Source organism: Mesoplodon densirostris, chromosome 13 (genome assembly GCF_025265405.1).
Source record: "Mesoplodon densirostris isolate mMesDen1 chromosome 13, mMesDen1 primary haplotype, whole genome shotgun sequence".
Lineage (NCBI taxonomy): Eukaryota > Metazoa > Chordata > Mammalia > Artiodactyla > Ziphiidae > Mesoplodon > Mesoplodon densirostris.
The window spans coordinates 66,230,446-66,255,197 of NC_082673.1; the positions used below are offsets into that span (position 1 = coordinate 66,230,446).

The 24,752-nt window shown below is 37.7% G+C and overlaps 1 protein-coding gene across 1 annotated transcript in view; it reads left to right on the forward strand.

The window, feature by feature from the left end:
* Positions 1-24,752, forward strand: part of PKHD1L1 (PKHD1 like 1) — a 152,527-nt gene that overhangs the window by 76,306 nt on the left and 51,469 nt on the right. Inside the window, exons 39-51 of the mRNA XM_060115730.1 lie at positions 1,119-1,367; positions 2,071-2,220; positions 3,627-3,801; positions 4,753-4,909; positions 5,653-5,809; positions 9,514-9,593; positions 10,084-10,213; positions 11,234-11,363; positions 15,117-15,358; positions 16,450-16,586; positions 18,581-19,610; positions 20,967-21,158; positions 24,272-24,423. Coding sequence (XP_059971713.1) covers positions 1,119-1,367; positions 2,071-2,220; positions 3,627-3,801; positions 4,753-4,909; positions 5,653-5,809; positions 9,514-9,593; positions 10,084-10,213; positions 11,234-11,363; positions 15,117-15,358; positions 16,450-16,586; positions 18,581-19,610; positions 20,967-21,158; positions 24,272-24,423 — 2,981 coding nt within the window. The remainder of the gene's footprint in view (positions 1-1,118; positions 1,368-2,070; positions 2,221-3,626; positions 3,802-4,752; positions 4,910-5,652; positions 5,810-9,513; positions 9,594-10,083; positions 10,214-11,233; positions 11,364-15,116; positions 15,359-16,449; positions 16,587-18,580; positions 19,611-20,966; positions 21,159-24,271; positions 24,424-24,752) is intronic.

Below are 24,752 nucleotides of genomic sequence, written 5' to 3' on the forward strand. Positions count from 1 at the left end.
ACATACAGTCTAACAAAATTGTTTCAAATGAAGTTAAAGACAACTAAGTGCTACTAGAGCCATCTTATGGAAAAAAACGAACGAACCTTTTGGCCAACCCAATATTTTATTTACTGAAGAGGCAAGGTATACATTCACACTTAGAACACTTCCATATGAAAGGTGAAAATACCAGAGAAGATTAAAAACTTAAGACTTGAAAACATTTTTAAATCTTGTATCTTAAAACTATTCCTAACATGAAAGATCTCATTAATATCTATGGTCTTTAAAATGGCAACTTACATTTCAGTGACACTTACTATGGTCAATTATGTGGTTATTTTTACTGTTACTACTTGAATTAAAAGCAAACTACTACGTGGTGACCCTGCATTTGTAACAAGTTATGTTGATTAATAACTATTCACTTATTATTTAGGTACATAGGTCTGCGTTTGGATGCCCTGTGAAAAATTCCATGTGTGTAATGCCCTCAGTGCTTTTTGTCAAAAGAAGGGAGGAAGGGAACAGAAGGATTGAAATACTTTATTCTATGTACATTTATTCAAGGCATTAACATCAACATTCATCTATAAGTCTTTAATTCCTTGTTTCTGTATTTACTATCTTATACCTAATTATTTATATATCATAATTTGTTTATCAAGTCATATATATTGAAAATATTTGAATTAAGAAAAATAGTCCATTCATCAGAAGAGTTGCAAATATCAGGAAAGTACCAAAAGTTTTAAAAAGTAAACCTCATCCCTAAATATGCTCTAACCCACCACCCACTGCTCAGGCATTCATTCATTCCTCAGACATTCTAGATCTCTCTTTTCCATTAGCTTGAATTATTAGTAACTTACAACTTTCATCTGTAGAATGGACAGATGTGCTGGAAAATAATGAACATTGAGAGAAATATCTTATAATCAAGATACCATAGACTGCAATGAAATTATAGCCAAAATGTATATGACATGACATGTACTGTTGGAATTTATATTAGTTTTAAAATACTGGATATTATTTTGTTTATGTAAGTAAATGGGTATATCTTTAAATGCATGTGCAAGTATTGGAATTTAGATATATATTTGTATTTATATGGTTTGCTTTTTGTTTTTAAGGTCCTCCAGGGACTGAAATTCAGATCAATGGGTCAAATTTTGGTATTGATATCTTGGAAATTTCAGTGACGATAAATAACATTCAGTGTAATGTGACCATGGTCAATGATACTGTCTTGCAATGCATTGCTGGAGATCATGCTGGTGGCACTTTTCCTGTTATGATGCATCATAAGACAAAAGGCTCTGCTGTGTCCACAGTCGTATTTGAGTACCCACTTACTATTCACAATATTCATCCAAGCCAAGGTAGGCATGAATGTACCAGAACCTAGAAATATTTATATTGTTTCAGTAAACACTTATTTAGAAAGAAACATATTCTTCAAACCCTGCTAAAATGTGTAGTTCCTATAACACACTAAAATATTTTTGTTTATGCATCAAATTAATAAGCATGCAAGGGTATCAATCATTTCAAAATATTTGTTTAATGCCTGTATTTCTCTTGTGCTATATAATTTATTTAAAATTTAATACTATTGAAAATGTCCAGGTTATATTTGGAAATTGTTTTTAAATCATGTTTAGATATCACTGGCCTATAATTATGTCTATCTAAATAAGTTTTTTTTTTCTGTTTGAAAATTATTTTAGTGGTGAAAAACCTTAAGCATAACCAATGTGCTTTTAACTAAAATGGTAACTTTACATTTGTGTTTTGACTACTCAAATTCTTTGTGACATTTCTTTTAAATAAAATTTTAGTTCCTAGACGTAGTTTAAATAAATGACCAGATGTGACATTTACTCAGTGAAGGTTTTAAAAAACTACAATCAAAAGAGATTCTGTTGCACTAATATAATATAATATAAATAATTTCAGTTCTACGAATCTTTTCATTTAATGAAACTTGCTTCCATTTCAGGTGTTAAAATGAAGTTAAATATATGTACAGAGGAGGTTTTCTTTTCATTAACTTTGTCTTTCCCTTTTATATGTCTTCACTAGGGAGCTTCGGTGGTGGTCAAACCATGACTGTGACAGGCACTGGGTTTAATCCACAGAATTCAGTTGTATTAGTGTGTGGCTCCAAATGTGCAGTCGACAGACTGAAATCTAATTACACAACATTATTATGTGAAATTCCACCTAATAATGGTAAGTAGTCAGAAAAAAGAATGGAAGTCTTTGAGAACTGTTTAATTTTATGGAGATCAGTCTGAATTTCTTTTTTCAATTTTTTGTGTTCATTTGGGGCAATTGAATCACCTTTATGAATTTCCTGATTTTAAGCAATTTCTGCAGAATTTTGTTTTCTAGGCTTATAATATTTTCCAAGATTCATGACATTTGGGTTAGACTGAATTGTTTTTAGTAAATTTCCGTTTTTCAGCTTATCACATAAAGAGCATGCCAAATGGAGAACATGTTTTTAGTCCCTATTGGAGTATTAACTTTTCCTTAAAGTGGGGATAGTATAATGGTTATGAGGGTGAACTCCGGTAATTCGTTGCCAAGATTCAAATGCAAGCTGTGTCTTTGGGCAAGTTATTCAAGCTTTCTGTGTCTTAGTTTCCTCTTCTGTAAAATGAAAATGATCACATTAGCCTACTTATTGTGAGGCTTGATAAGTTAATGTATGTGAAGTGGATAGAATGGTATCTGAAACATGATATGTGATTTGCTATTATTATTACTCTTATTTATTTTTACTTAGTGGTTAAAAGCCTGGGCTCTAAGGAGCCCCTGAATTTGTTTTGCCACTAACTGTCACCTCAGCTAAGTAACTTAACTCTTCTCTGTTTCAGTTTGTCCATCTATTGAATGGAGACATTAACCCTAGTTCAGTGGGTTACTGTGTAGTTCAAGTATCTGGTATTTTAAGTACACAACAGATTTTAATTATCTAACAAAATTTAAGAAGAACTAAAGAGAATAATATAGATGAATAAAGGATATGGTTTATGTACAAACATTTTTTAAAACATTAACAAAATTTGATGAAGCTTTTCTAAACATTTTTGCTTCTTCTGACTTAAAGAATACTGAAGAAAATGTAACATTTTTGTGACTGGGCTTACTTATCATTTCAACATCAGAGTTTGTATTCTGATTTTTTTTAAAGCAGTAATGCTATAAAGATTTGTCAAGGTTTGTTTACCTTAACAATAGCTCTGCTTCTTTTTTCAGCGTTTCTGTATTGAGTTTTTGTAGCTTTTCTGTCTGTTACCTAGCTTTCAGCTGTCAGCATGCTTGCTATTAGCGGTTCTTCCTTCCTTCCTCTCTAATTTGCAGTGTTGAATCCTCTAGCACTGGAAAACCAAACAGGCAGGTTTGTAGAATTGTCTACAATAAGAGGCTCTGAGGGAGGGTCTAAGGGTTTTCCCCTGTTGATAACGTGCATGAATTTTGTGATGTGTTTGACTATTGCTAGAGATCTTTATTGCTTCACATAGAAAGTGACTTGGGGAAAAAGAAGATGTTATTAAAAATATTTGGGGCTTTTGGACATGAATAAGGGCCTGATGGCAGAATCGAACTCAGTTTGATTCCTCTTATCATAGGCAGGGGACCCAAGCAAGCCTGTGAAGTGAGTGTGGTCAATGGGAAGAATTCATCTCAGTCCACGACTCCTTTTATATACAACATGTCAATGACTCCACTCATCACTGAAATAGCTCCCAGGAGAGGCAGTACAGCAGGGGGCACCAGACTTACAGTCCTGGGATCAGGCTTCAGGTATTGTCTTCACATGCATATACATCAGTGCATCTTTCCGGACTCCAGCCGTTAGGCCTGCTTTCTCGTGCGCCAGGACAGTGTTTGAATATAGTCATGTAAAGTCTACCCACCTGCTCAAAAGCCACACTACATTTACTGACTACATACTCTGTGTCAGGAACCTTTCTACCCCATAGAAACTTCCTGCCTTACCTTCTTAGGTATTGTTTAATACCATTTTATGGCTAAAAGACTAAACTTAGAGAGGCTAAATAACTTTCCCCAGATCTTAGTAAGTAACATCCCAAGTATAAATCACCTTCCTATTATGCTTTCCCCAGAATCTCATCTCCAACCATCATCTGCTTCATTGGCTCAATGAAACATCTCTTCATCCATTTCACTGTAACTGTTTAGGTTCCTTCTTCATAAACATATTCATTATTTTGGCTCAAATTTTATGTACTGCCCTATCATCATCCTTCAAGTACAGAAGTTTGACTTCAAAACCCCAGATCATTTAAATCATAGCGGGCAATGTTAATTCCTCAAGTACCTGTAACTACCTTGGACTTGCATTTTTACATGGAGATTAAATTCCAAAGTCTGTGAATGTGACAAAAAATGTCACATAGGCAAGATAATCTCTGGAAGTGTCTTACATAAGTGCCTGCTTGGAGACCAATGAAGAATTTCTCAATAATTTGAATCCAAGCAGTTTTTCTCCAGCACTGCAATACTTGCTAGTTTGTAGTTTTATTTCCTGATCTCTTAATCTCTTTGTTTACTTTTTTCTCAACAAATATTTTGAAGTTTTACTACTGAAAAAAAGTGTCAGTCTGCACTTTGATAGCTCATAGGTAAGATCATTATTTTTACAATAATGCATATGAATAATAGGGTTTGACAATGTGACCTAGAAATTTGAGAAAAATGTCAATGTTTTGTTTTCTTTTTTTTACTTTACAGTGAAAATATACAGGATATTCTTGTTACCATAGCTGAAGCCAAATGTGATGTTGAGTATTCCAACAAGACATATATCATCTGCATGACAAATGCCCACACTCCTTCAGGGTGGGCTCCAGTGCATGTCAACATCAGAAGCATCGGCATGGCCAAACTGGTAACAGTGCTGTTGGATAGAGTAGTCTCAGCAATAGAAAAACTAGCCTAACGGGAGGTGAAGTAATTGGTAACGGAGTTGTTGGGGTTTTTTCTGGCTGTGTTGGGTCTTTGTTGCTGTGCATGGGCTTTCTCTAGTTGTGGCAAGCGGGGGCTACTCTCCTTTGTGGCACGCAGGCTTCTCACTGTGGTGGCTTCTCTTGTTGTGGAGCACAGGCTCTAGGCACGCAGGCTTCAGTAGTTGTGGCACGTGGGCTCAGTAGTTGTGGCTCGCGGGCTCTAGAGCTCAGGCTCAGTAGTTGTGGTGCACGGGTTCAGTTGCTCCACGCCTTGTGGGATCTTCCTGGTTCAGAGATTGAACCCCTGTCCCCTGCATTGGCAGGCGGATCCTTAACCACTGCACCACCAGAGAAGTCCCATTCATGGACTTTTTACTTTGTTAATGTCTCCAAAAAATAACTAAGATGTGACTATAATAAATTTAAAGTAGGTTATTTTTTTTTTTGCTTGTTACTAAAATTTTATTATTTCATATTTCTAAGTATTCTGGATTGCAGGGTAATTGGTAAAAGCTTTTTTTAGTTTTTTATTATTGTGAAATTAATCAACAGGCAGCTCTAACATATTTAAAGTAGGTTATACTTAATGAAAATGTTCATTGTTTTAGATTTCTTCATTTTGAGGAATTAAATGAAGAATTGTGATAAAACCTCTAAATTTAAAAGTCTCTCATTTCTATTACAGGATAACGTGGACTTCCTATATGTTGATGCTTGGTCCTCCAACTTCTCGTGGGGGGGAGCATCGCCCCCAGAGGAAGGCTCACTAGTTGTTATTACAAAAGGACAGACAATTTTGCTGGATCAAAATACCCCTATCCTGAAAATGTTGCTTATTCAGGGTAAATTTCTGAAAATCTGTTTATTAGACTCTGCCTGTGAAATGGTTCTGTGAAGTTAATTTAATCAGAATTCATGATTATGAACATCCATAGTTGTATCATGTCTTGAATACAGAGTGTAGTACTGAGTTCTTTAAATTGAGTATTATAATCCATTTGTGGTTATGAAATTTTTTATTGCATTGCAACCAGAATCTTTTAATGAAATAGAATAGAAAATATCTGAGTGTACTGCATCTTTTATATGGGTAAGCATCTTTTTTTTTTTTAATTTTTTTAATTAACAAATTTAATCAGTTATACATATACATATGTTCCCATATCCCCTCCCTTTGGCGTCTCCCTCCCACCCTCCCTATCCCACCCCTCCAGGCGGTCACAAAGCACCGAGCTGATCTCCCTGTGCTATGCGGCTGCTTCCCACTAGCTATCTACCTTACGTTTGGTAGTGTATATATGTCCATGCCGCTCTTTCGCTTTGTCACAGCTTACCCTTCCCCCTCCCCATATCCTCAAGTCCATTCTCTAGTGGATCTGTGTCTTTATTCCTGTCTTACCCCTATGTTCTTCATGACATTTTTTTTTTTGTGCTTTAAATTTTTTTATTGTCATCATGCTTTTTTTTTGGTAATGGTTTATTGAGATATAATTCACATACCATACATTTCACCCATTTAAAATAAAATTCAACGGCTTTAGTATGTTTACAGAGTTGTGCAACCATCACCCACCAGTTTTAGAACACGTTCATCACCCCCAAAAGAAACCCCATACCCTTTGGCTATCGCCCCCAATTGCCCTGTCCCCCCAGTCCCTGAGAACCACTAATCTACCTTCTGACTCTATAGACTTGCTTATACTGAACTCTCCGTATAAGTGGAATCACACAATATTTATCCTTTTGTTTTCAAGGTTCTTTCATGTTGTAGCATGTGTCAGAACTTCCTTAATTTTATTTTTTTTATTTTTTTTTATTTTACAAATTTAATCAGTTATACATATACATATGTTCCCATATCCCCTCCCTTTTGTGTCTCCCTCCCACCCTCCCTATCCCACCCCTCCAGGCGGTCACAAAGCACCGAGCTGATCTCCCTGTGCTATGCGGCTGCTTCCCACTATCTATCTACCTTACGTTTGGTAGTGTATATATGTCCATGCCGCTCTTTCGCTTTGTCACAGCTTACCCTTCCCCCTCCCCATATCCTCAAGTCCATTCTCTAGTGGATCTGTGTCTTTATTCCTGTCTTACCCCTATGTTCTTCATGACATTTTTTTCCCTTAAATTCCATATATATGTGTCAGCATACAGTATTTGTCTTTCTCTTTCTGACTTACTTCACTCTGTATGACAGACTCTAGGTCCATCCACCTCATTACAAATAGCTCAATTTCGTTTCTTTTTATGGCTGAGTAATATTCCATTGTATATATGTGCCACATCTTCTTTATCCATTCATCCGATGATGGACACTTAGGTTGTTTCCATCTCCGGGCTATTGGAAATAGGGCTGCTATGAACATTTTGGTACATGACTCTTTTTGAATTATGGTTTTCTCAGGGTATATGCCCAGTAGTGGGATTGCTGGGTCATATGGTAGTTCTATTTGTAGTTTTTTAAGGAACCTCCATACCGTTCTCCATAGTGGCTGTACCAATTCACATTCCCACCAACAGTGCAAGAGTGTTCCCTTTTTTCCACACCCTCTCCAGCATTTATTGTTTCTAGATTTTTTGATGATGGCCATTCTGACTGGTGTGAGATGATATCTCATTGTAGTTTTGATTTGCATTTCTCTAATGAGTAAAGATGTTGAGCATCCTTTCATGTGTTTGTTGGCAGTCTGTATATCTTCTGTGGAGAAATGTCTATTTAGGTCTTATGCCCATTTTTGGATTGGGTTGTTTGTTTTTTTGTTATTGAGCTGCATGAGCTGCTTATAAATTTTGGAGATTAATCCTTTGTCAGTTGCTTCATTGGCAAATATTTTCTCCCATTCTGAGGGTTGTCTTTTGGTCTTGTTTATGGTTTCCTTTGCTGTGCAAAAGCTTTGAAGTTTCATTAGGTCCCATGTGTTTATTTTTGTCTTTATTTCCATTTCTCTGGGAGGTGGGTCAAAAAGGATCTTGCTGTGATTTATGTCATAGAGTGTTCTGCCTATGTTTTCCTCTAAGAGTTTGATAGTGTCTGGCCTTACATTTAGGTCTTTAATCCATTTTGAGCTTATTTTTGTGTATGGTGTTAGGGAGTGATCTAATCTCATACGTTTACATGTCCCTGTCCAGTTTTCCCAGCACCACTTATTGAAGGGACTGTCCTTTCTCCACTGTACATTCCTGCCTCCTTTATCAAAGATAAGGTGACCATATGTGCGTGGGTTTATCTCTGGGCTTTCTATCCTGTTCCATTGATCTATCTTTCTGTTTTTGTGCCACTACCACTTTTAAAATCAAGTGTTTCATGAAACTTTTGGTTCAATAACTGTGTGTGTGTGTGTGTGTGTGTGTGTGTATGCCAGTGCACATGGAGTGGATTACAACAGTAAAAAGGTATTTCCCATTTATAAAAACACTAGTATAGTGGGTCCTAGGGGTTATAAAAATCATAGAGATTTGTTAAATTCTATACTAAATGACCCCCCTGACTCCTCTTGGATGCCAGGTTGTGATTTAACCTTTGCCTGTGAACCTGTTTTCAACTGTTACCCGAAGTTCTCTCTGCTTCTTAATATCCTAATTTTAATACAGCAAGCTAAATAACCAGAACTGTGACAATTGTGTGTAAAAGAAACAATAATTGGAGAGAGTAAAACACTTGAGGCTTTAGTATATAAGCTTTGCCATAATGGTTTTAGCTGTTCATAGGGCTTTGCATTTTGTTTTTTTTAACTTCTGGGACAACAGCAGTGTTTCAGTTACTTGAAGTTATTAACTATTGAACCTTTGGACAGGTAAAGTTTCACTGTCCACAAATTTACATCAGTCTCTTAAAAAATGTATCTCAGCACATTCTTTAATAATGCTAATCAGGCTATAGCTGTTGCTAGTGCAAATTAGTGGATAAAAGTTCAGACCTAATGTTGGCATTACAATAGTGTATAAAAAGTGTTTTACTTTTATTTTAATTTTTTGTTCTTAATTTATATTTTGAGATCCTGTGTTTGTAGAACTAGAATTCATGTAGCTGCACTATTTAATAGCATTTAAAATAACAAATGATCAAGGGGGAATAATCTGCCCTGGGGTTTGATTTTCTAGCAGCTCCTTAGGTCTTGTTTGAAGTTTTTTTTTTTTTTTTTGCGATATGTGGGCCTCTCACTGTTGTGGCCTCTCCCATTGCGGAGCACAGGCTCCGGATGCACAGGCTCAGCGGCCATGGCTCACGGGCCCAGCCACTCCACGTCATGTGGGATCTTCCCGGACTGGGGCACGAACCCGTGTCCCCTGCATCGACAGGCGGACTCTCAACCACTGCGCCACCAGGGAAGCCCTTGTAATAATCTGCTCTGGGGTTTGATTTTCTAGCAGCTCCCTGGGTCTTGTCTGAAGTTTTTATACTTCATGTTGCCAAAGAGCTGAAGTAAAGTGACATGCATAGTGACAGCAGATAGGAATAAGAAATTAAATTTTAGTGTATAATTTAATAAATAGCTTTTAATAAGACTATTCCTTGTGATATATTTCAAAATTGTATGGTTTTTAGGTGGAACTCTAATGTTTGATGAAGCTGACATTGAACTTCAGGCAGAAAATATTCTAATTACAGATGGAGGCGTTCTTCAGGTATACGAGAGAACTTGATCTGTATTCATTGCTAACCTCTCTCTTTTTAAAATATTATGTGTAAAAAATATATATATTATGTGTAAAATGGACAGTTAATTATGCTAAACTCTCACTAGTTTATCTTTGTGTAGGTCTCTGTTCTTAGCATAAAATCTTTTTTCTGGATTTTAAAAGTTCCCTAGAATATTTTTGTGCTTTTAATGGGAAGATAAAGCATATTTTCATAGAGCAGAATTTTAAATAGAGCAGAAAAAAAAATTAGCTCTGAGATGTGGCTAAAGTCAATCAGTATACTTTCCAAAGGTCTGGCATAGTATATTTGGCTGACTGGAAAATGTAAGGTTTATCTTTTGGAGGAAAGATACTGAGAATGGAACAGTTGATTCTCAAAAGAGAGGGAAGAAAAGAAAAGAATTTCCTTTTGAATGATTAGAGTTGTGGATAATGAGTTTTACTTTCTGAATGATGCTTGTGAAATCCCTTGCAGATTGGGACGGAAGCCTCCCCATTTCAACACAAGGCGGTCATTACCTTGCATGGGCACCTGCGATCTCCTGAGCTCCCGGTATATGGGGCCAAGACACTGGCTGTGCGGGAGGGAATCCTGGATCTGCATGGTACGGGCCTAAAGGATTCAAGGAACTGGTCCAGGAGAGACTAGCCAGGAAGCCAGAGATAATCCACCTGATAACTCTCTTTAAATGAAGCCTTGCCAAACTTCTCCTGTCTTTACGTGTTCCCTCTTTACCCCTCTTTATCTCTTCCCTCCTTTATCCAGGTTAGGTCAACTCCTACAGACCACCAAGACTCACAACCAAGGTCACTCCTAGGAAGCCCGTCCATCACATCCTTTGCCTAATTTAGCACTTGAAACAGTTCATACTGATTGTTTTCTTTATTCATCTATCTAAACAAAAAGGCATTAAGTCTAGAAGCATAAATTATAACTTCTTATATTTGTATTTTAAAATGGGCTCTTTCTAAAATATAACTATAAATTTATATTTGCACTGTTCTATAACTATATATACTGTGGAAAATTATCAGCAAATAAAAATGATTATGATCATGTTTGAGGTATCAATGTAGCATTATTTAAAGGAAGCATGGTGTGAATCCTTTTTATATGAAGTCTTCTATATTGCAATAATCTACCTCTTTTATAAGTTTAGAATATATAAGCATGATACCCTATTACGATCATAAATGTCCTACATTATGCTAAATATATACACTAATAGAATTTTCAGAAATTTATACATTTCACTTGTCTCCAGATTATCAATTTAAGCAATTCCTATCAACAATGACAAAGATAATAGGCCTCTGCCCATTTTATCAGTAGTATCACACAATTTATATTGAGTTCATATAAAGAAGATTATCATAAATGGGATATGTCATTGCAGAAGGATTTTTAAAAAACTTATAGACCTATACATGTTATTACAAACTTGATTATTACTTTTATAAAGCAAGCACTCTAAATGTTTCTTTTTTGAGAAAGGTATAAGATGCTAAGGTAAAACGAGCTTTCTCAAAATTGATTCAATCCAGGAAAAGATTAAAATGCATGAAACTCTTAATATCCAAGAAAACACATCTAGGGAAATTCTCGGTTTGTATGTTGGCTCCAGGTCTGCCTGTTCCTGTGATTTGGACTCGTTTGGCTCATACTGCAAAGGCAGGGGAAAGGACTTTGATTTTACACGAAGCAGTAACGTGGAAACCAGGAGATGAGATTGTAATTGCAAGCACAGGACACAGGTATGATGTCTTCTGAACATGCTAATTTTGATTTAGAATAGGGATTTTTAAAAACTATGTAAACAAGGGATGATTCAGAAGGTCCACAACTATTTAATTTAAATTTGAAACCTAGAATAAAGAAGCATGAACAGCCAAATATGTATTTGACAAATATTAACATTGGGTTGACCCCCAGTGTGTTGAGTTTCCATTGACTGAATTTACCATGAGAAAAAGTATAAATATGTACTAATAAAAGATTTTAGTCATTTTCATGGTTAGGTTCCCATGTAAGATTTCATTTGACAAAAGCATTCTGCTATTAATAGTCAGTTGAAAACCTCTGAGTGAGAGCTTTAGCTAAGTACATCAATGCATGCAAAAATGTAAATGAGCTTCTTTGTTTGGGGCCACCAAATGATACATTTGAAAGAAGCTAGTGAACTCTTTCTTATCTTACAGTCTTGGCAGTGGCTCCCATGGAGCAAAATTGTTAGTAATGATTGAATAAAAGGGAGGAAATTATAGTATGAGTGATGATTAACGTGACCTTTTACATGTGTGACATTTTACAATCGAGGCTGCTTATGACCCTTAATTTGTTTAATTATATATTTTAGCAAATAAGAAATAAAAAGAACAAAACTAATACAGCTACACCAAGAATACTGGTGGGGAGAGGAAGCAAGAGGAGCCTTATTTTTGCTTTGTTCAAATGATAAGTAGTAGCAAAATTGGATATAGTTGATGCTGATCAGGGAACAAATAGTAATTTATGACAAGAAACAGCTAAATTATGTTAAGGTCGTGACTCAGTATAGAATTAGAATTCAAGGTAGCATTTTGGGTTTGTCATTTCCCAAGTTAAAAATAGACTTGCAGACGTTAGGAAGAGTTAAATATATACTTAGCTTTATAAGTGCCCTTTTTTTCTCTGCCCTTGGAATTGCATAATGGCAAAATTAAAAAGCAGCAAAGTGACAGGGCTTACAAATAGAAAGTCCTCATTTATAGCTTTTCTGGATGAAATAAAAGAGTAAGTTTAGAATTTAGTTTAGGGATATTTCATTTTAAGAAACAAGAATTAAGGAGTTTCCCACCAAATCTAACTCATTGTTCACTATTTAATTCATAAATCCTATTTCAGAGTTTGTAATGCAGGTGGTTAAGAATACTACTTCTAGGGGTTTCCCTGGTGGTACAGTGGTTGAGAGTCCTCCTGCCGATGCAGGGGACATGGGTTCGTGCTCCGGTCCGGGAAGATCCCACATGCCGCAGAGCGGCTGGGCCCGTGAGCCATGGCTGCTGAGCCTGTGCATCCGGAGCCTGTGCTCCGCAACGGGAGAGGCCACAGCAGTGAGAGGCCCGCGTACCGCAAAAAAAAAAGACTACTACTAAAGTCAGTCTGCCTGGGTCCAACCCCTGGCAATACCACTTACTAGGCCTGAGGTCATGTTATTTCACCTCTCTGTGCTTCTCTAAAATTGGAATGCTGTTAGTATGTATCTCAGAATTACTGTAAGGACTAAGTGTGTTAATATGTGTAAAACAGAGCAGAACTTGACTCAAAGTTAGTGCTAGATAAGTTTTAGATATTATTACAAAGGAAGAAAAGGTGCATTTAGGTGCATATAACATATAAAAATGCTTTTTAGAACCTCCTTTTTTTTTGTTTTGTTTTTGTTTTTTTGGCTGCATTGGGTCTTTATTGCTGCATGCGGGCTTTCTCTGGTTGCAGCGAGGGGGGCTACTCTTCATTGCGGTGCACAGGCTTCTCATTGTGGTGGCTTCTCTTGTTGTGGAGCACAGGCTCTAGGCACGCAGGCTTCAGTAGTTGTGGCACGTGGGCTCAGTAGTTGCGGCTCGCGGGCTCTAGAGCTCAGGCTCAGTAGTTGAGGTGCATGGGCTTAGTTGCTCCACACCACGTGGGATCTTCCTGGACCAGGGATTGAACCCATGTCCCCTGCATTGGCAGGCAGATTCTAAACCACTGCACCATGAGGGAAGTCCCTGGAACCTTCTTTTCTAAAGAAACCTCTGTTCATCTGATTTCAAGAGAATTCAGGAGAGGCCAGTCCAAATCACCTGAGGGATCCTGTACTATTGATACACCCTATCTCAAGCATCCTTAATCTTCACCTCCCCCCGCCCTCTCCCCCTATAATTCCTTCCCTGGGTCTTTTGGAATTATGGGTTTCCCCATCCACCCACCATCTTGGAAAAAAAAAAAAAAAAACTTTGGTCTCCTGTCTCTTCTAGCTTCTCTCTCTCTCTCTCACTTTCTCTCTGTAAATTATTGAACTGCTTAACTATTATGCCCATTTCTTCCATTTCATTCTCACTATCCATGTTTTCCCTTTAAATCCTACAGTCTAATTTGATCCTCATAAAAACTTTCCCAGTGACCCTCTGACTATCATCATTCTTCGCTTCCTGCACATCACCAGGTTCGTTTAGTCCTTCCCTTGAAATGCCTCTTCCACCAGCTTTCCATGCACTCAGTTTAATTTAGACTCTCAGCCCCTCACCCTGGAATATTCCATCATCTTCCTATTTGGGCTCCATTCCTCTACCTTCTTACCTCAGGAATTCATTCTGCATTGATTTATTCAGTCAGTGAAAAACTGTGATTGAATTGTGACACGTACTGGACCAAGTGCTCAGCATACAGAATGATTTACCGGGTGTCTTACCTAGAGGAGCAGACAGGTATGGGAAGGACAGAGAAGTAAATGGGTGGTAGGACTGCAGTGTGGTGACTGTGAGTGCTGATGGGGCATCACGCAGAGCTTACTGGGAATCCAGAAGAAGAGTTGGGAAAGGTGAGAGAGGTGCCTTTCAACGTGTTTCATATTGTTATTTAAACTGGTAGTTAAAGGAGAAAAAGTTTTACCAAGGGAGAGAGGAATCAAAAAGGAATGTCAGGAAGATACAGAGGTATCTCCTCTAAGGGCACCTCTGTCAACAGCACCAATCACGCTTTAGTAGATAATACACAATCAGCCATAGAAACACATGTCTATCTGAAGTCAGGGGCACTTTCTGCTTGGTATCCCCAGTACTTAGCTCTGTGCCTAGAAAACAGGATGGACACTCAATAAGTCTTTGTTGGAAGGACTCACATGAATGTGTATATTATAGATTTGGCCAGTCCTTTTGCTGGAACTTGGTATGTACTGAAGGAATGGGTAGAAATGAGAACTCCTGAGCTCACCTCAGTCGTTTCTTTTCCCTGCTCAGGAACCTCCAATGGATTCCCTCTGTAAGGGTTTCTCAGTCTCAGCACTATTGACATTTTGGACCAGATAATTCTTTATTGTGTATCATAGGATGTTTGGGTACATCCTCGGCCACTACCTTCTAGTAGCAACATAGCACCCCCAACAAGTTGCGACAACCAAAAATGTGTCCAGGCATTACCAAATGTCCCCTGGAGGGATGAAAGCATCCCTGATTGAGAACCACTGAGTGTGATCCTCAAAGTTATAAATGAATAGTTCTTTTGAATACTTTATAGAATTAGTCCAGTTCTGTGAACAAGTATAGCACTTGGAAAAAATTTATTTAATTGAAATGCATCTGAAAAATTTATTCAGCTACTCTAAGAAACAGTAAAATACCGTCTTGGAATTCCTCTTCAGAATATTGTATGACATAAAAAGTTTTCCTGTTTTACAGATGACTGTTCAGAATAGCATAAAACAAATACAGCAAAACACTGTTATGTTAATTTATATTAATTTTGAGAGTTTTTGGTTCAAATTTTTACAGACACAGCCAACAAGAGAATGAAAAAAGGACCATTGCATCTGTATCTGCTGGTGGCAGGAACATAACACTAACTAATCCGCTGAATTACACACACTTAGGAATCACTGTCACCCTCCCTGATGGAACTCTGTTTGAAGCAAGGGCAGAAATTGGAATTCTTACAAGAAATATTTTAATAAGAGGATCTGACAATGTGGAGTGGAATAACAAAATTCCAGCATGCCCTGATGGATTTGACACAGGTAGCTTTAGCAGCCTTAGTGTGTCGCCTAAAATGTTTATAGACACTGCAAAAATATTCCCTGTGTACAAAATCAGCCCCTGTTGAGAACTAATGGACTTGGTTATGCTCTAGCAATAAATAAGCCCCAAATTTTAGTGATTAAAAATGATAAAGGTTTATTTCTCATTGATGCTACACGTGTCCAATATGGGTAAACAGGGGGGCTCTGCTCATTGTTATTTTCCAGGGTCTAGGCTGATGGAGACTTAATCTCAACATGGGTTTCCACAATCTCTGAGACAGGAGATGAGAAGGCTGGAGAGTTAAGCATCAGCAGTTTGTTACTTTGGTCCTGAAGTGACATGTGTCCCTTCTTCTCAGGTGTCAATAGTTGGAACTGGTTCCGTGGCTATAATTAACTTACCACAGTTCTCATATATATATTATATATATATATATATGTATTTATAAAACTGTGTATAACCATATAAATGTATGTGTGTAGTTAAGAAGCACAGTGCATTTCACAAGTCTCTTTTAAATATTTTATGTAATCACTACTACCATTACAATCCCATAAGTACTTGAATAATAGCTGATACAGCTTAGATACAGCCTTTTCTTCGATGGGAAGCATAAGACCTTACTGATCAATGTCAAAAGACCTGCGTTCTGATTCCATTTCATCTGCGTGGTCTCACAATGTCCATTGTGAAACCTAGTTTCATCCTGTTTAAAATAAAAATACTTCCTGTTCTGCCAAGCTACTATAGTTGTAAGAATTAAGTGAGATAATGCATGTTCTAATCTTGTACCAGTGTAAGATCGTATTAGCTATGTTAATCCCAAATCTTGGGGAAAATAAATTCAGCAATCATAAAACAAAATACCTGAGTACTTTAGGGGTTGCAAAGGTGAACAAGACAAGGCACTTACCTTCCTTACTATGCAGAGGAGGAGATAATGTGAACGCAAATAATTATGTTCCAGGGTGAGATTAAAATTGTATGTGAATAAAAAGATATAATTAGGTATGAGAAACAGTCTTTATATAATTAGAGGATTTTGACACGGTGTTTCTTTATGATATCTTAAAAAATATTTTTAAAGGTGAATTTGCTACACAGACATGTGTCCAAGGAAGGTTTGGAGAAGAAATAGGAAGTGACCAGTTTGGTGGATGCATTATGTTTCATGCTCCGATACCCGGTGCTAACATGGTGACTGGAAGAATAGAATACGTAGAGGTAAGAGGCGTTATTGTTCGCGCTTTGTCCAAAGTTTTCCATACAATGAATGTGAATTGAGCACCTGCTTTTTGCCAGATGCTACTTATAATCTGGTAGAGGAGACATAAACAGATGATTTTAATACATCCAATTATTCACTCACATAATCATGCCAAATTTTTGTTTCTCTGTTTTTATCACATCCCACATCAAATTCATTAACAAGGTCTATCCACTCTGCCCACAAAATACTGTATCCTGAATGTACTGTTTTTCTACCTTTTCCACCTAACCCAAGCCACCATCACCTCTCACCTGGTCTACTGTGCTTTTCTCCTAACTGGTCTTCCTGCTTTCACCCTTTCTGCAATGAAGTCTCCACACCACAGCCAAAGTACAATTTTTAAAATGTGAATCAGATCTTGCTACACACTGTTCAGAGCTCTTCAATGGCTTCCTATTACACCTAAAACAAAAAGTCCAAGCCTTTTCCAAAGGATCCACGTGATCTGACCCCCTGCTGGCCTCTATCTTGTGTGATCTACCCTTGGCACCTGCCATGCCAGCCACATAGACCTCCCTGTGTCCCTTGCCCACGTCAGGCACACTCCTGTCTCAGGTTCTTTGCACTTGCTCTCCATTCTGCTTGGAATGCTCCTCCACCAGGTACTTAAATGGTTCACACTCATTTCAGTCAGGTCTCTTCTCAAATGTTATCTCTTCAGAGAAGCTATTCCTCACCACTTTTATTTGAAATAGCTGCCCAAACACCTGTTTTTCTTTATTAACTCATAACTCCTGATATATTTTTAATTTGTTTTTTATCTCTTCCTCTAGAACATAAACTCAGTTAGTTCAGATATTTTTGTCCTTCTGGTTTTCTGCTGATTCCTCTGTAGCTGGAACAGTACTTAGCCTACAGCAGATTCTCAATTGACTATTAATTGAACAAATATATAAATAAAAGAATAAATATGCAAGTTATGTCCAAGAGATCAGGAGTTCCTCTGTATCTTATTCATATTCAGCCTATATAATCTGGGTTTAGCACATTTCTATCAAATATTCAGTAAAAGGAAGGAACAGAGGAAGGGTGGGAAGGAAGGATAGTAAAATCCATAAATCCATTAAATTTGGAACACCTCACTCAACTGCAGTGAGGGTGGCAGAGTCAATGACTGCACACTGTAAAAAGAAAACCTTCTCCTAGGTTATGTTACACACATGTAACATCTGGATATGGAGTGAGTGAGGTTGTCAGTGTCGATCTGTATAGTAAATATTATTAATAGTTAATTTTTATTTTTAGATGAAGAATGAAAATAAATAGTTGCCCTTCCATTTATTTCCAAACCTTATGAGATTGTATTACACACACACACACACACACAGAGGCATCTTCTATATTAGCTTATTAGATCGTAGACCTATTGAAAATATAGCAGAGTGGTTAATAAGAGCACCAACTCTATAATTAGACCAGTGAGTTTAAATGAAACTTTGTGACCATGAACAAGATACTCTAAATTTCACTTTCTTCATCTGTAAAATGAAGCTTATAATAAGTGGCTACTTCCTAAGATTGTGGTAAAGACTGTGACCATGCATATACGACATTTAACAGAATATCTGGCACATGGTAAACATTCAAGAAATGTTTCTTCTTATTAAAAAATAATCAAAGTGAAGGAGAAAAGGAAGTCTTTTACTAGGTATTTTGCTGAACACGAAAGTTTCATAACAGCAAGGTGAAAAAGCAGAAGAGTCGAAGATGGTTTTTGTTCATTCATTCATTTGATAACAAGTATGGGCTGTTATAGATTGAATAAAACAAGGTGGGTTGGGGGTCAGATAACATTTTAAAATGATAAGCAGGAATAATATGGGAGTTATAAATGCATTAATAATAATTAATGTAAAAGTGGATATTATTTTGAAACAAGAAAGTATAAGCCAGGCAAACTCTGAGTCTGTGTGTATCACTAAATAGCTGTGATTTCTGGGCTTGACAGATATTCCATGCTGGCCAGGCATTCCGGTTGGGGCGATATCCAATACATTGGCACCTGCTTGGAGATTTACAGTTTAAATCTTATGTAAGAGGCTGTGCAATTCACCAGACCTATAACAGAGCTGTTACTATCCATAACACACATCACCTTCTGGTTGAGAGGAATATTATATATGATATCAGGGGGGGAGCATTTTTTATAGAAGATGGTATTGAACATGGCAATATCCTGCAATATAACTTGGCAGTATTTGTACAGCAAAGTACTAGTCTTCTGAATGACGACGTGACTCCAGCTGCATTCTGGGTAACCAATCCAAACAACACTATACGACACAATGCAGTTGCTGGTGGCACTCACTTTGGCTTTTGGTACCGAATGAACAACCACCCTGATGGGCCATCCTATGACCGAAACATCTGCCAAAAAAGAGTTCCTCTTGGAGAATTCTTTAATAACACTGTTCATTCTCAAGGTTGGTTTGGATTGTGGATATTTGAAGAATATTTCCCCATGCAGACAGGATCTTGTACTTCTACAGTGCCAGAGCCTGCAAGATTTAATTCACTCACTACTTGGAATTGTCAAAAAGGAGCTGAATGGGTCAATGGAGGTGCACTTCAGTTTCATAACTTCGTGATGGTCAATAATTATGAGGCTGGAATTGAAACGAAGAGGATCCTGGCTCCTTATGTTGGAGGATGGGGTGAAACCATTGGAGCAGTGATTAAAAATGCCAAAATAGTTGGTCATGTCGATGAACTGGGAATGGGGTCTGTATTTTGCACAATGAAAGGCCTGGTTCTCCCATTTAGTGAAGGGTTGACTGTATCTTCTGTACACTTCATGAACTTTGACCGTCCCAGCTGTGCAGCTTTGGGAGTGACGTCCATCACTGGCGTTTGTAATGAAAGATGTGGAGGCTGGAGTGCAAAATTCATTGACATCCAATATTCTCACACAACAAACAAGGCTGGCTTTCGATGGGAACATGAAGTGGTACTGATTGATGTTGATGGTTCACTTACAGGTAATGTGATGTTTTAATTTCTGATAAAATACTTTGGAAATATATTTTTTGTTTGTGTTAACACAGAGAGTTGAACTGTCAAAGCAGACTCAGATGAATCACAGATCTTAACTGGTGCCAAACTTTCCTAATGACTTAAGGATATAGGTCAACACTAGGCATAGATGAGATATCCTTTTCTAGCAAAGTCTCAAACTATCAGATGCAGCCTCCAAATATGTCCCTTTTCTCCTGCATTTGCACTTTGGTTTTGAATTAACAGCAAATTTTGAACAATACTTATGGAATATTGATCACAGAAGGAAGCCATTTCATTTGAGAATGCCTCCATTCTGTACTCAGTTAATTATGCAGAGGAAACTGCTTACATGACTACCCAGATTCTCCAGCCAGTCATGCCCAATAAATGTATAAATTCCAGGTTTATTTACATAAGCAACAGACTGGATGTATCCTGCTCAAGTACCTTAGAGGGAAGTAATAAGTCACAGGCTTGCTGTTAGCCTTTTTCTTTCCAATCTAAATTCTGAATTTGGAATTGATTCAAAGAATATGTGAACTCTAGTACAAAATTCAACATTCTTTGTAGGTTAAATCTTTTCTACCATTTTAAGTTCAGAGTAAGTCAAATCCTTTTGTAAATAATCATGGTTTCTACGATTTAGCATTTTTATAAAATTTTAATGATAATGACTTGGCAAAATCAGATAGGAAGTGTGTCTGTGTGTGTGTGTATGATTCTGCATAATACTTTATAAGGGAGAGACAATTGACAAGTAAAGCTACAGATATTAACAGATATTTATTTTTGAAAGCCTTTGAAAGATGGAAGGTTCATCTCAATATTCAAACAGACTGAATTCTCAACTACAGTTGTTGACTTGTCTCCTGTTCTAATTGTGGCTTTAAGAGGGAGAACATTTAGGTGGTTCTAATATTCAGAGCTTTGTGTGATCTTTATTCATTTACTTAATTCAGCTTAGATTCTTAAGTTCGTTGACAGTCCATTGGTTGAGAGCACAAGCTCTGTGGTCAAACTGCCTGGATTTGCATCCTTCCGTGTGTCCTTGACCAAGTTACTTATCCCACATTCCATCCCGTACTTTGGCTCTCATGGGTGCTTCAGATCCCATGTTTCAGCTGCATCCATGATAAGCTCCCTGACAGAAGAGTCCACTGCAAAGCCTTTGTAGAGGTCCCCTTACCCCATGTAAAAAAAAAAGAAAACCCAGGAACCTAGACTTTTAGATTGTACTCGTGGCACTATGGGTTATAGTAAATGTATGTTTTAGACAGTTTAGCTTTTTCGTTTTCTAACATGAAATAGGAAGTCGGCTGTTTGTGTTCATTTCCTAGGTCACAAAGGACACACCGTCATTCCACACAGCTCATTGCTGGACCCTTCTCACTGCAGTCAAGAAGCCGAGTGGAGCACAGGATTCCCTGGGTCTGTCTGTGACGCCTCCGTCAGCTTTCACCGGCTGGCATTCAACAAGCCTTCTCCAGTGTCTCTGCTTGAAAAGGATGTGGTTCTCTCAGACTCCTTCGGTAAGTAGAACACAATCATTTAAACCACTCATCTAAATATGTTTTCCTCAATTTTCATCATCATCTTCTTGAGAACACTGGGAAAAGCATAATATTTATATCAGTCAGAAACCAGGCAGGAAACAAATATCACACCCCAAAATGGGCTCGTGAGGAGTATTGAAGAAACGCCTGGACCAGCATGACATTCTGCTGATGAAGGAACCTCCAGCCAATATTATGACAGATAGCAGGAAAGTTGACATAGTTTTAGGATCAAGACAGTAAAAATATACCATTTTTTCTGCTACTGAAAGCAAATTATTTTGATTATCTTTGCTGATTGAAATAGGATGGGGGGAGCATCTGCTAGGTCAATAGCTGCACAGAGACTGTTGATTTACTGATTTGTTTCAGTAAAGCTAATGCACCTGGAACACCAGATGCGCTTGATATCATTGCCTGACTAGATTGCATTAATTTGCTGTCATTATTCATGATGCATCTGGCATATGCGCCAGCCAGACAAGCAAGTTAAATGGGGATATAGTAGTAGCCCTGATTCTCACGTTTCAGGTTTTTCACTGTGGCGTTAATATCTGCATTTTCCCCCCTCAAGGTTTTAGAATTGCTTTTCTTTTATCTTGGTAACAGGGCAGGGGAGCCTGGTTCCTAGAGTGTTCACTCAGTCCTTCCTGCGTGATTTTCCCTCCCTCCATTAGGAATTCTTCCAGTTACTAAGTATATCTATTCTCATCACATCTGACCTGGCCTGCCCTGATTGGCTCGGATCTTTATATCATTCCATCCATCCATTCATCCACACATCCATCATCTGTCTATGAATTATTAGTTAAAATATCTATCTACAATTAATCCACTCTCATATCACTGTTCTGATAGACTGCAGATTTTGGAAAATAGGAAAGGCATTGATGAATCAAACATTTGCTATCAGATGATTCTCAAATACAGTTTTCTACATTTTCTGCATAAATCTAAATGATGTAGCTTCTTGATGACAGCGTACCCAAATTTCCACATTTAATCATATTTACAAGGTAGAAACTTGCAATTTCAAACTAAAATTATGTATCTCAATATAGGCCAAGTGAATTTTGAAAACGTGTAGCATAATTATACCAGCCATACTATAACTGCTAAAATTATAGCTGGGTCAACTCCATCAGGACATGCTGGGGTTTTGGTATTCCACTCCATGTTATCAGATCCTCTTGGAAGGATATTTCTTGTGAGAATTTTAACTTCTGCCCTTCTTCCAAACAAAGTTCTATGCCTATTTCCACTATTCATTTTGGAACTGGAGGAATAACCATAGATGAGCCAGTGGCCTCAGTGGACCAGGCATGAGACTGAGCAAAGACTCATTCTAGGGCCTGGCCTTCATAAGCTGCCACTCCAGCTGGTAGACCATGGTGCCATTAGGGTGTCTGAGGGTTAGTATCAGTTCAGAGCCAGAAGCTAACAACTCTTGGAAGGTCTGGATATTTCCTCTCCTTAGTATGCAGTAGCCTGATAAATGGCCACAGATTTCTCCCACTCAGTGGAGCTGCTTCCAGTCTGTGAATTGGCTTGGATCTAGGAAATAGGTAAGAGGTAGCAAATTTCCACTTGGGTAACTTGAATTAGATTTCTGTCCCCCAAGATCTATATAATTTTTCTGTCTGCATATGCCAATGGTCACCTTAGTATGCTACCCACTATTCTCCTGGGGGAGCCTCTTTGCATTGCAGTGACAGAGGCTCAAGAGGGCATGTTTCACCCAGCAAGCACTTTTAAGTCTTTGCAGTGTCAGTTCTGCTAATAGCCGATGGACCAAAGAAGTCACCCAGTACCCACAGAGCAGGGAAGTCTATTCTGCCCTCAAGGAGGGGAGAGGAGTGGATATTTGCTGAATAATCCAAATTATCATGGTTCTTCTCATACTCTGCAGGTCTTCTTAAACTGTGACTTTTTAGTGCCTCTGGTCATGGGCTTTTCAAAACTTAATGCTAATTCATAAGCCAAAGAATTTGTTCCTCCTTGATATTGGAATTTGCTTTGCCTTATCCCCAAAGGAAAAGAATGACAGTTTATTTTGTAATCTTGCTCCTAGCTTCTTCCACCTAACTTTGTAAGGGAAGAGGTTGCAATTTAACATAAAATTCAATCAGAGATGAAAAGAAAGAGAGAAGGGAGAGGAAAAAATAGAATTAATTCATTAATCACAGATGTTTTCCTTTATATTGTGAGAGATCTTTTCAGATCTTCAAGTGAAGTTGTCAGGCATTCTCTCAAATTAAACTTTTTTCCCATAACAGGTAGTTCAGGTTCCAAGTTCATCATTCACAAAATTTAGGGTATCATGGCCAGTGTTAGAGGTAGGTCTACTTTAGTCTAGTTCCTTAAGGGCTCTGAATCAAAGCTTCCCATTCATACTTGCTAGGCTGATTTTGATTAACACAACCCATATAGAAGAATCTAATAAAGTTCAGGACTTATATTTGCATACTTTGCAGATCAAGGATTCTGAAGAATTAAGTTCTTAAAAGAATAGAAATGGAATTATATTTTAGATCAATGTATTTTAAAAATTGTATTGATAGGGGCTTCCCTGGTGGCACAGTGGTTGAGAGTCTGCCTGCCGATGCAGGGGATGCGGGTTCGTGCCCCGGTTCGGGAAGATCCCACATGCCACGGAGCGGCTAGGCCCGTGAGCCATGGCCGCTGAGCCTGCGCATCCGGAGCCTGTGCTCCGCAACGGGAGAGGCCACAGCAGTGAGAGGCCCGCGTACCGCAAAAAAAAAAAAAAAATTGTATTGATATATTTAAGCACTTTTGTCTTAGTGGTCATTATTGTCATCATAGTTCAATTTTATTTTTCCCTAAGGAATAAAGGCTCCATCTCAATTCATAATTCCAAGTGAGAAAGCATTTTATGTTTCAGTTAAGTGTGATATGGAACAGTGGGGCCTTCAGGTAAACAAAGACATTTAGAACATAAGTAATGAAATACTATACTGACCTCTTTAGAGACTTCCGTAGACTAGAGTAATATTTACCTTTGCACTTGTTCATAAGAGAAGGAATTTTCTAGATGTAGAGATTACTGTGATTTGTTTTATGTTCTATAGGCACAAGCATTGTTCCCTTTCAGAAGAAACGACTGACTCATATGTCTGGATGGATGGCTCTGATTCCAAATGCAAAGCACATTAACTGGTATTTTAAAAGTGTAGATCACATAACCAACATTTCGTATACGTCAACATTCTATGGATTTAAGGTAAACAAAGAGTTGCGTAATCCATCTTCTAATAATTTTGATTGCATATTACTCAAAAGCAGCCCACACACTCATCCTTACACCAACTGTGAGGCCCAGAATGCCCTTGCCTCACATACTGACCTGGTAAAGTCTGCACACTTTTCATGACCCATCCTAAATCTCAGAAGCAAGCCAAAAAAACCCCCCTCCTTTAAGAATCAGAAGTAAGCCATCTTTCTGCCACATTCCTGTAGTACTAAGCTTGTGCCCTGTTATTATTACCATGATAATAACTAACATTTATTCAGTGCTTATGATGTTTTGGGCACCAGTTAAGGGCTTTATTA